A 12154-nucleotide genomic window follows, 5' to 3' on the forward strand; every position below is an offset into this window, starting at 1 on the left:
CCATTTGGGCAGCATGGCGGCGCAGTGGGTTAGCCCTGCTGCCTCACAGTGCCGAGGTCCCAGGTTCAATCCCGGCTCTGGGTCACTATCCATGTGGAGTTTTCACATTCTCCCTGTGTCTGCGTGGGTTCTGCCTCCTCAACCCAAAGATGTGCAGGGTAGGTGGATTGGCCATGCTAAATTGCCCCTTAATTGGAAAAAATGAATTGGGCATTGAAAATGTATAAAAATTAAAAAAAACCTCTACCCATTTCTGATGGTGAAACCTTGCTGATCATTCTCTTGATTCTTTCTAGTTATGAAAAAATCATTAGCAGTCAGGAACTTATCTGTAGAAGTTCATTTATGTGTATCATGATTTAAGATCTTGATGTGCAATACTTTCTTTGCACCTGTTGCTCATATATACTATATTATAGGAGTTGTCTCTTCTTGTGCTATTATATGTTTGGGGCTATACAACTACTGCCTTGTAATCTAAACTGCATATTTCCTAACTCTAGCAACCAGTGTATGTGGTATGCTGACACCGTGACTTTTTTTTGAAAGTAAAATGTTTAATCATTCTATCTTAAGCTATTTTGTCCTGCTTAAAAAAATACAGTTAAGGTTACTGGAAGCTACTCTTGTTCATAAGATATATAAAAGAACAAGCCTTGCCAGAGTATTATTCTAGTTAAAGGATTATATATATCTAATAATTATAACAAAAGTCACGATAGTACAGATAAGTTAAAACAGAAACATAATGGCCAGATTTTTGTTGACTAAATAAATTAAACGAATGGCATTCATCATAATGTAAGTAGAAATGGTGCTGCAACTTCAGATGGGTTGCAGATGTACAGTTAAATGTGAAGTTTCAAACTTGCTGTCTGAGCTACACTGTTATATTGTTAGCTTTGTAAAAATGACATATATGTGCCTCACCATTGACCTTCATTTGAAAGTTGTGCAATTGCAGTATTTGTGTGGTTTGAAATCACATAGATATTTAGGGATGACAAGTAGTAGTGTAAATGTACTATTAACAATCTGATAATTATTGACTACTACCATGCAACCTTACCGATACTGCAAAATAACCAAAAAAGTGTGGAGTCTCATTCTGTCAGCCCTTGAATTTGTCAAGGAAATTTAAAATGAATTAATTGTTTTCTGTCTCCTCTTTCTCATGCGCTCTCTCTCTCTCTCTCAATCTAACCTTTCTTCCGACCTCTCTATTGATATTTCCATATTTGATTTGACATTGAATTTTCCCCCTTTAATTTACCCTCCTACTCAGTCCTTCTCTGTTTGTTTCCTAATCCTTAAATCTTATTGGTCGCCTTGTTCACTCAGGCCCAGATGCTCTATGAGCCTCATTGTACTATTTCAGCTTGCACTTTGGCAACTTTGAACAAAATTGGTTGAGCTGTAGGTCAGGCTGACTTGCAGGGTAGGTCTAATGAATGTCAATTCCTATAGATACCCTCCCATTTCAGAAAAATTGGTCACAATTCACAACAACAACCAAGGTGTACAGTCAAACCTGTTTTGCCCACAGAATACCTCTGTTCAGAGGAGAGGAAGTTTAAATAGAAATGTTTCCTGATTGATTTAATGAGATTTCAAAATGAACTACTTTGCCACTTATTAATTTTTCTACATGTGGTGCATTTAGACAAGTGCTGATGCATTAAAGTTTGCTGACGCAAGATATATTAAGCTTGAGACTAAAGCAATAATGTGATTCCTGATGAACATAAAATAATTAATGATGTAAATACTAGTGCCTCTTGTATTGAGATGGAATAGAGGTACAAAATTGAAATGAAATGAGAAAATGACACTAGGAATAATTGGAATGGAAAATAAAGGCAAAATGGGTAATACAGAAGGAAATAACTGTCTCCTAATGAGGATGAGAAGTTTTGCATGGTAATGAAATGTGTATGCCCCTTTTGGGTTTATGACTTCTTTAACATTTCTTCTCTATCCTCGCATAGCGTTCTTGGATGTACCTGGATGTACCTGGTCAGGGCCAGGAGATTTATCCACCTTCATACATTTTAATACATCCATTACCTTCTCTACTGTAATGCAAACTGTCTCCAATATATCGCTACTAACCTTTCCAGCTTCATGTCTTTCATCACAGTAAACAGAGGAAAAATATTCATTGAGAACCTTGCCCATCTCTTGTGGTTCCACACACATGTTCACTTTGGTACTGAGGGGTCCGATTCTCTCTCTGGTTATTCTTTACCCTTTAATATACTTAAAGAATCCATTTGAATTCACCTTAATCCTCTCAGCCAAAGCTACCACATGCCCCCTTTTTGCCCTCCTAATTTCCTTCTTGAGTATACTCCAGCTGCTTGTACCTGAGCCATGCCTCCTTTTTCCCGGCCAAAACCTCAATATGTTTTGTCATTCAGGGTTCCCTCCTGCCAGCCTTGCCCTTCACCCTAACAGGAACATATAGACCCTGAACTTTAGCTATTTCACTTTTAAAGACCTCCCACATGCCAGAGGTTCCTTTGCCCTCAAACAAGCTACTCCAATCAACCTTTGCAAGCTCCTGTCTAATTCCATCAACATTTGCCTTGCCCCAATTTAGAATTTGCACCTGTGGACCAGTTTTGTGCCTTTCCAAAACTATTTTAAAATTAATAGAACTATGGTCACTGGTCCCAAAGTGGTCCCCCACAATCACCTCAGTCACTTACTCTGCCTTATTTCCCAAGAGTAGGCCAATATTTGCCCTTTCCCGAGTAGGACTCTCCACATACTGCCTGAGGAAACTTTCCTGAACACACTTAACAAATCCCACCCCATCTAAGCCCTTAACACTATGGCAGTCCCAGACTATTTTAGTAAAATTAAAATCCCCGACTATGACAACTCTATTACTACTGCAAGTCTCCCCAATCTCCCTGCATATTTATACTTCTAATTCCTGTTGGCTATTTGGGAGCCACCCCCATCTTATTTCTTAGTTCTACCCACAAAGCCTCGCTGGATGATCCCTTGGTTATTTCAACTCTGATTACTGACGTGATACTCCCCTTAATCTAAAATGCAATTTCCCTTCCTTTCCTCCACTTGGTTATGCTTAAAGCACCTGTACCCTGGAACATTAAGCTGCCAGTCCTTCCCCTCCCTTAGCCATGTTTCAGTTATGGCTATAATATCCCAGTCCCTAATACCAATCCATGCCCTGAGTTCATCAGCCTTACATCTTGCATCGAAATTGATGCAGTTTAATTTAACAGGTTCCCCCGCTCTCTGCCATGTGCCTGTCTATCATGTCTATTCAGCTTGCCTTTGTTGAGTACTGCACCTTCTCCTTTCAGCCCTTCATTTGCTTCCCTGCTGCTGAGGATCCCACCCCTCTGCCAATCAGGAGCAGTCATCGACAGCCCTTGTGTATACTAATTGGGGGCTCACTGTCTGTTTTAGAACTCTTCTTTCAAATTGGGTTGCCATGAACTGGAAAGGCTTCAAGTTTATTCCTGTAAAGTTTACTGGCCATGGACGTGGCCTATTCAATGGCCACAACCTCAGGGGTAAATACTTTCGAATTTTAAAAAAATAATGTGGAGGCAAAAGATGCAGAGGTGCTTCTCCTGGCTTCACAATGTTCATAATGACTGCTGCCAGCCACAACCAGACCACCTCCTCCTGTCTTCTCCCACCTCCTCCCCTGGGACTTGACTGATGGTAACTGATGGTGAGACAGGCCAGAAATTGAAAGATGCAGCATTTCAAGCCGTCTCTACTTAAGGCTGGAGGACCAATTTGCCTCAATCTTTGGGCCTCTGTCATCAAATATAACAATTTTGTTCCACTCGTTCATGTCTCCACTTGCTTGCTAAGCAAGGGATTTAGAAAATGGAAGCATCTAAACAATGGAAAAACTGGGGTTCAATGTACATTACATCAGAAATGCCGTTTCTCAATTCATCCTAAATAAGATGCAAAGGAGTCCATTTAAAACTTTCTGAATGGAGTTATACTGAATTTGGTCCAATGTATAAGCATATCTTTTACAACAAGTCTTGGCATCTCGTAGATTTAGTGCATCAGTCTCTTGAGCAATGATGGGCAACCTAGACTAATGAGTGGGCCGCATGAATGATTCTTCATCATCTCAATGGGTCGCAAGATTGACATTTGATAAGCCCATTAACTGTGACCCTGAATAAGATTGAATACATTTAAAACATGCCAAATGTTTCATAAATAAGTTATAGAAAATGCTTAATCATGCATACATTCATAGAACTGTCAACTTCAAGTGGTAAAAACCTCACTTCATGTGTCCTTGCTTTAAAAAAGCCAGAAGATGGAAACCAGTAAAATGTGGCAACACTCAACAAAATGTCTCATGGGCTGCACTCAGAACCCTGATGTGCTGCATGTGGCTCCCAGGCCACAGGTTGCCCACCACTGCTCTTGAGTTATAGTTTTACCGCCACATTTCTAGTAATGCTCACCAAAAGCTACATTACATTGTGAAAATGGAAGTATGTCTGCAATCTGTTTATTTTATGGCATTCTAGCTAATCTATTAAAAAAAATTGATAGATAGCAAGTTAAATCATCTTGATGGGATTGTACGTAGGATAAACAATGGCTTGAAAACACAAATAGACAATACCTGAAGCATAAAATGTGTGCTGGGAACAATAGTAGGGGTAGATAATATCAGTGAACCATAGAATATTTCTGCAGGGTTGGTTTAGCTCAGTGGGCTAGACAACTAGTTTATGATGCAGAACAAGGCCAGCAGCACGGGTTCAATTCCCGTACCAGCTTACGCGAACAGGTGCAGGAATGTGGCGACTAGGGGCTTTTCACAGTAACTTCATACTTGTGACAGTAAAAGGTTATTATTATTATGACTTCACAGCTATGTTTCCTGTGACTTTGATTCTAGGCTGAGAAGAATGACGAGGCTAATGCGAAAGCTGAACAAGAGACTACCAAACCTGAAGACAAGGCTCACAAGGCGGCCACCAAAATCCAGGCTAGCTTCCGTGGCCATATAACAAGGAAAAAGCTCAAGGGGGAGAAGAAAGGAGAGTCAGCTGTGGCAACGAAGGTGGAGGGTGCAGGAAAAAAAGACGACGCTAAAAAAACTGAGGCTATCAAGGAGGAGGAGGAAGCAATGGCAACAGAACCAGCTGCATCTGGTTCTGAGGGGAAAACGGAAGAGGTAGAAAAGCCAGTAAGCAAGCCTGAAGCAAACCCCTCTGATGCTGAGAAGGCATCAGAGGCAAAGGAGGCCCCCACGGAAAACGTGGAAAAAGCAACGCCAGTAGCGAAAGATGAAAAGATCACAAATGGTGAAAAGGATGTCAAGGAAACAGGAAGGGCCGCAAGTACTGCCACTGAGAGTACCCCATCTTCAAATGTCACCTCTAGCCAGGAAAAGGAGAAGAAACCAGTAGAAGCAGCTTCCGCTGAGGCCAGTGAAGCAGCAACAAAGGCCCAAACTGAGACAGTTGCTAGTAGCACAGCACCAGAGAAAACAGGTAAAAAATGAAAACAGTTTTTTTTAAGTGGCAAAGACCTTAATTTGCAAGTTGTTTCTACAACAAAAGTGATGAAATATAGGCCTTCTCTCAATTTTTATTACTTCTATTGGTTACCATTGAAATGATAAGTGACACGGCAATTTTAAATTACTCTTGAGATTTTCAATGTAGAAACGTACTCTGAAGTATACTTTTTGTTTATTTCACTGGTGTAATGAGACATTTTTGTTTCCCAAGAAGCCAATAATCAGAATCAACAAACTAAAATTATACAAAAACTGCTGACCGTTCAACATTGAATAATGGTTATAAATTTTCTGTTCAAATTAAAATTGCATACAGAATGAGTAGCCAATACTTCAATCTGGTAAATATATCCACTCAACAGCCTGATTGAATTTTTGAATCAGCTTCAACTGTCAAGTGTGTTGAGGGAGGTATGCATGTGTATGTATATAAATTCCCATATTGAAGCAACACTACTGGCTTTAATTAAAGATTCCCAGTTCTATGCCTCTTGCGTTTCGTCTACAATATAAAGCAGATCGGTATTGAAATCCAACAGCTGTTGTTTACTTCAAAATGTTTTCACAGAATCTCCAAGATACTGAAAAAACAGGTAAGCGGCAAACATCGCTATGTTATTATCAAGACCACCAGATTGTTTGAGCACAGAATTATGTCTTAACATTTGTCCATGAATCACTAACGATACTTCAGAAGCTGGTCTAAATATGGTCTTGTGAGAATCCGAAAATTTCTTGTAAGTAGAGATCTCTGACATTACCCATTATGATGTTCCTATATCATGTGGGTGCACTATTCAGTATGAACTACTTTCTGGTTTCCTCACTATTAACCCCACACAATATCAGCTACACTCCCACTAGCTGAAGCATGGAAAACAAAATTTGTGTGTACAGTATTCCAGGAGTAACAAGGAATCAGTGCATCAAACTGGATTGGGTCTTCTGCATGTAATGTGTAAATAAAATAGAGTAAATCCAATGAGGAAAATAGACATTTGCAATTCACCCTGGTTATTTGGCATTCACCCATCATATTTTATGATACTCAAACTGGCAAATGATTGAGGTGTGTAACGTATTTACTTTTGAAATCAGACACCATTTGTGGAATCATACCATTTTTAGCATGTATTTTATTTCTGAAAAAATCTTGGGCTTGAGCAATCTTCCTTACTCCAAATTGTTTGTAAGAAATTCCATACAACGGAACCTTGTTCAGGCTGCCTACATCCGGTAAAGAGACTAGACAATTCCAAAAGGGACATCTCTGGCAAGAGGTGGGAGTACATTCTGATCGGAGGCCAGTAACCATCTAGTTTCAGGTTGCTGCTATAAATCCCTGCCTAGGCAAAACATATTCTGCCAGCTGTTACACCCAGATATGCACTCACTCATATTTAAGAAAAGTTCCACCAGTGAGCAGGGAAGGAGGGCAATGGTGCAGTATATATACTTTTAAAATTATGCTTAATTTGAAGTATTTTAGCATTGGCACACTTGGTAAAGGGACATTTTGTTACATGGGCAAACAGTGGGGTTGATTCTGTTTTTAAAACTGATTCTGTGGAGCTGGCTTTCTGAGTTCAGAATAATTGACCACCTTTTATTTAAAAAGGCTGTTACCAGTTGTCACTTATAAATAGGTACTTTTGTTTTAATATTTTATGTAATATTTCACAAGCATTGTTGAGGTTTTTATTTATGACTAAAGCTGTACATTTTTTTCATCGCCGCTTTGAGGGATCAGAAAGGTCTCAGTATTACTCTTTCAAATGATGGTTTTAAAATGAATGGGAATGCACTATCGGAGCAAACAGCAAAAAGGAATGCAGCTGTTCCACATAGGCTGCAGCTGGAACTATCATTAACTCTTTTAGAAGGCCATAAGCTACCACAAAAGATAGCTTATTGCAAACTCCACAGTACAAAAAATATGGCCAAAATTCTCTATTCGTTGCAATGATTCACTGTTCCCACTGGCAGCGCATCCCGTCCGTCGGTTTCCCGACAGCATGAAATGGCTTCAGTGGGTAATCCCATTGACATGTGGCAGGAGTAGTGAATCCCGCTGCCAGGGAATGACATCCCGCAGAGAAACATGGAACAGGGGACCGGACCGGAGAATCCAGCCCTATGTCTCAAATTCCTGATTAACCTCTGATGTGTTGGGTGCTCTGGATCCATGGAACACATACAGGTCACCAACATTTAAAATAGTGCAACACTCTTTTATAAATCAGAAACTGTTGAACATACTTTCACTGTGGGTTAACACGATATTAGATTGAACTAAAGACCAATGCCTTGTCCTAACCAGTCTATGCACTCAGCACATGGTGAAGATCTGTGCTGCAGGCTGTGAGCTCTGTCCTACTAGGAGGCTGCAGCTCGAATGAGCGGGAACTCTGATGCCCCCTGTCTTTATAGTGCGTGTGCTCTAACTGGTGATTGGCTGCGGTGTTGTGTGTGTTGATTGGTCCCGCTGTGTGTCCATCAGTGTGTGTGTATCTGCAACATGATATACTGGTGTCTGGAATGTATCTATACTAACTATGAAGTTCGAATAAAGATACCATAAAATATATAGAGGCCAATTAATCACATGCAAATATGGCACTTGAGCTGTAAAGCTTGCGGCTTGATACTTGAATGTTGCTTGCAAGGGTTGTTAATTTTTTTCTCTAGTTTTCAAAGTCCCATCTGAGATACTGAGCAGAATTTTCCTGGAGTGGGAAGAAAGTTGGGAGGGCAGAATTCAGCTTCACAACATGGGATAAACTTTTGGAATTAAATTCTTGGAATTTTAAAGGTGGGTCGAGCTTCTCAATGCCACATATCCTTTTGCATACCATGCATGCTCATTTACAGGCCAGCTCTCCACCCCATTGGATTAAGTTCTCCACAGGTAAGAAATACAATACATCAAATGCACAGCTACATATAGATGGCTTGCACCAGCTGAAGTAATCATTGTCCTGGACTTTGGAATAAATAGCCGCTACTTTTCCCTCTTCTATGGCAGATTATGAATGGATTTGGTTGCCAGTTGTCCAAGGTGTACAGAGGGTGACCAAGGCAGGGAGAATGGAGTCTATTGGGAAAGGGTGAAAGAGGCTGAACACGGGAACAGTGTCAGCAGAGAAGGATGGAGCTGGAACTGGGGAAAGGTGCAAAGGTCAGCAGAGCAGGAAGCCAGACTGTCTGGGACAGGAAGTGAGGGAGGCAACAAATCTACTGATTTCCTAGTTGAGTATATTCAAAGTTTGAGCCTCCACTGCCCTATGGCTGGAGACTTCCAAACACTGACTCCCCTCGAGTGTAGAAATTCTTTCACATCTCAGTCCTAGATGGCCTACCTCTAACTCTGAGACTGTGTCCCTTTGTTCTGGATATCCCAGCCAAGGGAACATCCTTCATGCAGAACCTGTAAAGATATTTTTGCTTCATAAAGATAGTGGGCTAGATTCTCCGTCGTAGTGATCCTCCGCTTTCCCAGCAGCGCACTCAAGCCCGCAAATTTCCCAATGGCGCGGGGGTGCCCACAATGGGAAACCCCATTGGCCGGCTGACGGGACGGAGGATCCCGCTGCTGGCGGAGGCGCATCGCGCCAGTCAACGGGTGTGGCGGGATGGAGAATCCCGCCCAGTATGTCAGCCCTCTGCTCTCTCTCTCTCTCTCTCTCTCTCTCTCTCTCGAATACAGGCCCATTTACCTCACTCTCATCTCATAAGAAAATCCCACAGTCCTTGAAATCAGTCTGGTGAGCCTTGGTTACAACCCTTCAATAAGAGTGCTATCCTTCCTCAGGTAAGAGAACTAACCGGACACTTGCAGGTGAGGTCTCACAAAGGTCAACCGCAGCCAGACCTCTTTAATCCTACATTTAATTCCTCTTACAATCAAAAGAAACCTGTCATTGCCTTCTCACTTGTTGGCTGTACCTACATGTTAGCTTACAAATACATTTGAACATGGACAGCCAGGTCCATTTGGCTTTCACACTTATTACCTCAACATCTAGTGAAGATGCTTATTTTCTATTCCTCAGACCACAGTGACAGCCTCACGTTTTTGATCCTCATACACCATTCTGTCCTGTTTCTGGCCACTCACTTAGCCTGTCTCACTCTCCTTGAGGCTTATTTGCATCCTCCACATATCTCACATCAGGACACCAGCAGGACATGCAATGACATGATTAGAAATGTTGAACGGACAGCATTCTAAGAAGGTTCAAAACTGAGTGAGCAGTACCTGCTGGGTTGCCTGGTGCATCCCTAGACTAACAAATTCACGAATGATGGACAATAGTTAAACATATTCCTTCTGGGATACTCAATGCTGACACTACTGATGAGACAATGAATGCTTTTGACTGCCTCAATGGAAAGCAAAGTATTGGTAGAACCACATTGAAATTGCAATTGTTCTGTCTTTGGAATCTGATGGGGAACGAAGTGCAATGCCCTTAAATTCTCATGACTATGCAGCAACTGGCAGCACAATGAGAATGCAACTAACTTTAAACACCATGCAAATCCACATACTTTTAGAAGTGTTAATCATATATCTGGTGATTGAACATTTGTGCTACCTATGTGTCTTAAATTTCCTCGGTAAGAAGTCTTACAACACCAGGTTAACGTCCAACAGGTTTGTTTCGAATCACTAGCTTTCGGAGCACAGCTCCTTCCTCAGGTGATCCCACCTGAGGAAGGAGCTGCGCTCCGAAAGCTAGTGATTCAAAACAAACCTGTTGGACTTTAATCTGGTGTTGTAAGACTTCTTAGTCCAACGCCGGCATCTCCTCATTAATTTTCTTCATTCTTTTTCTATTGTTAACGTAATTTCAGCCCATCATCCAGAGCTGAGGTGGAGGCATCCTGCTGACTGCTGGCCTTTTGATTTTGATAACCTTGGCAGGCATCCTCTGGTGGTCTGAGACCTAGAGGGCTCCAGCCTGCTCAGGGTCACATGCACAGGTGCAGCGGTAACCTCCTTGCGCTGACCTGCAGGAGCCAATGGGGTCACTTGGAGTGGGGATGTGGAGCAGTAAGACACCCTTGGGCTTCCTGGGATGATAGCCCCAGGGTGCCTGGCTGGTGCTGCTCCTCCCTATGGGTGCCTGATGGCACGTCCACGACTCCTTCAGGAGAAGGGGCACCTGGAGGGAGGTTGAGATACTTTGGGCGCAATTCTCCCAAATAATTTCTGAGTTAATTTGTGGCGGGTTTCTCAGGGAGTTTCCCGCTGGCTCTGCCGGCGAGTTCCCCACCGCTATTCAATGGCACTTAGTCACCTTTTTGGGCCCTGGGGAGTTTCTTTTTAAAAAAAATCTTTTTATTGGCATTTCTCATATTTATAAACAGTTGTATAGATACACATTACATTTTTCTTGCCTGCGCTAATTTCCTTTATTATACAGAGGGTTAGTTTGTCCTTCGTTTAACTGACCCTACGTGCCTTTCATTGCCCTCTGGATCGGTCTATGGTCCCCCCCCCCCCAGCTTCGGCTGTGCTTTTCTTTTATTTTCCAGGCAGAGTGGAATCATCTCTCGTGGTTTCCCTGCCTTCCTTCTGCACCCCCTCCCCAGCTTTGGCTGTGCCTTTCTTTTATTTCTCTCACCCCCCCCCCCTCTTGGTGTTTTAATAATTTAAAAAATAATAAAAATTCTTATTAGGTTACTCCTCGTTGTTGCCCTCGAGCAGGTTTTGGAACAGACCGACAAGTATCCAGGAAGCCTTCCTCTGACTCTCAGGTGGCGTACTTAATCTTCTCCAGGTGGAGAAATTCCGAAAGGTCAGCGAGCCAGTCTGCAGCTGTGGGTGGTGCTGGCGATCGCCAGCCGAGCAGGATTCGCCAGCGTGCGATTAGGGAAGCGAAAGCAAGGGCGTTGGCCCCCTTCCCCATGTGTAACTCTGGCTGCTCCGATACCCTGAAGATTGCCATAATTGGGCATGGCTTCACTCTCACCCCCACAACCTTGGACATTGCCTCGGAGAAGGCAGCAAGCTTGGGCCAAGCCCAAAACATGTGGGTGTGGTTGGCCGGGCCCCTCTGGCACCGCTCACATTTGTCCTCCACCTCCGGGAAGAACCTGCTCATTCAGGTTCTGGTCAGGTGCGCTCTGTGCACCACTTTGAGCTGCATTAGGCTTAGCCTTGCGCAGGAGGATGTGGAGTTCACCCTGCTCAGTGCTTCGCTCCAGAGTCCCCATCCTACCTCTGTCCCCAGTTCGTCCTCCCATTTTTGTCTGATCTCGTCCAGTGGAGTCCGGGCTCTGTCCAGTAGCTGTCCGTATATTTTTCCACATAGCCCCGCCTTCTCGTTGCTTCTGCCTATCAGGACCTCTAGTAGTGTGCTTTCTGGGGACCCAGGGTATCCCACTGTCCCTTTGCAGAGGAAGTGTTTTATTTGGAGGTGTCTCATTTCCTGTCCTTTTGCTAGCCTCCACTTCCTCGTCAGTTCGTCCAGTGTCACCAGTCTGTGCCCTACGTAGAAGTCCCCAACCGTCAATGTGCCCCCGTCCTGCCTCCATCTTCTGAAGGTGGTATCTAGCATGGCTGAGGGGAATCTGTGATTGCCGCAGATGGGGACC

At 42.9% G+C, this 12154-nt stretch overlaps 1 protein-coding gene across 2 annotated transcripts in view; it reads left to right on the plus strand.

Moving 5' to 3' along the window:
- The window catches only part of gap43 (growth associated protein 43), a 347262-nt gene that overhangs the window by 109517 nt on the left and 225591 nt on the right, over nucleotides 1-12154 (plus strand). Inside the window, exons 2-3 of one of the 2 annotated variants that reach the window (XM_072513929.1) lie at nucleotides 4925-5522; nucleotides 6120-6144. In XM_072513929.1, the coding sequence (XP_072370030.1) occupies nucleotides 4925-5522; nucleotides 6120-6136 (615 nt within the window). In that variant the 3' untranslated portion in view covers nucleotides 6137-6144. The remainder of the gene's footprint in view (nucleotides 1-4924; nucleotides 5523-6119; nucleotides 6145-12154) is intronic. The other variant, XM_072513928.1, reaches the window with a different exon arrangement.

The sequence above is a fragment of the Scyliorhinus torazame genome, chromosome 8 (genome assembly GCF_047496885.1).
Source record: "Scyliorhinus torazame isolate Kashiwa2021f chromosome 8, sScyTor2.1, whole genome shotgun sequence".
Classification (NCBI taxonomy): Eukaryota; Metazoa; Chordata; class Chondrichthyes; order Carcharhiniformes; family Scyliorhinidae; genus Scyliorhinus; species Scyliorhinus torazame.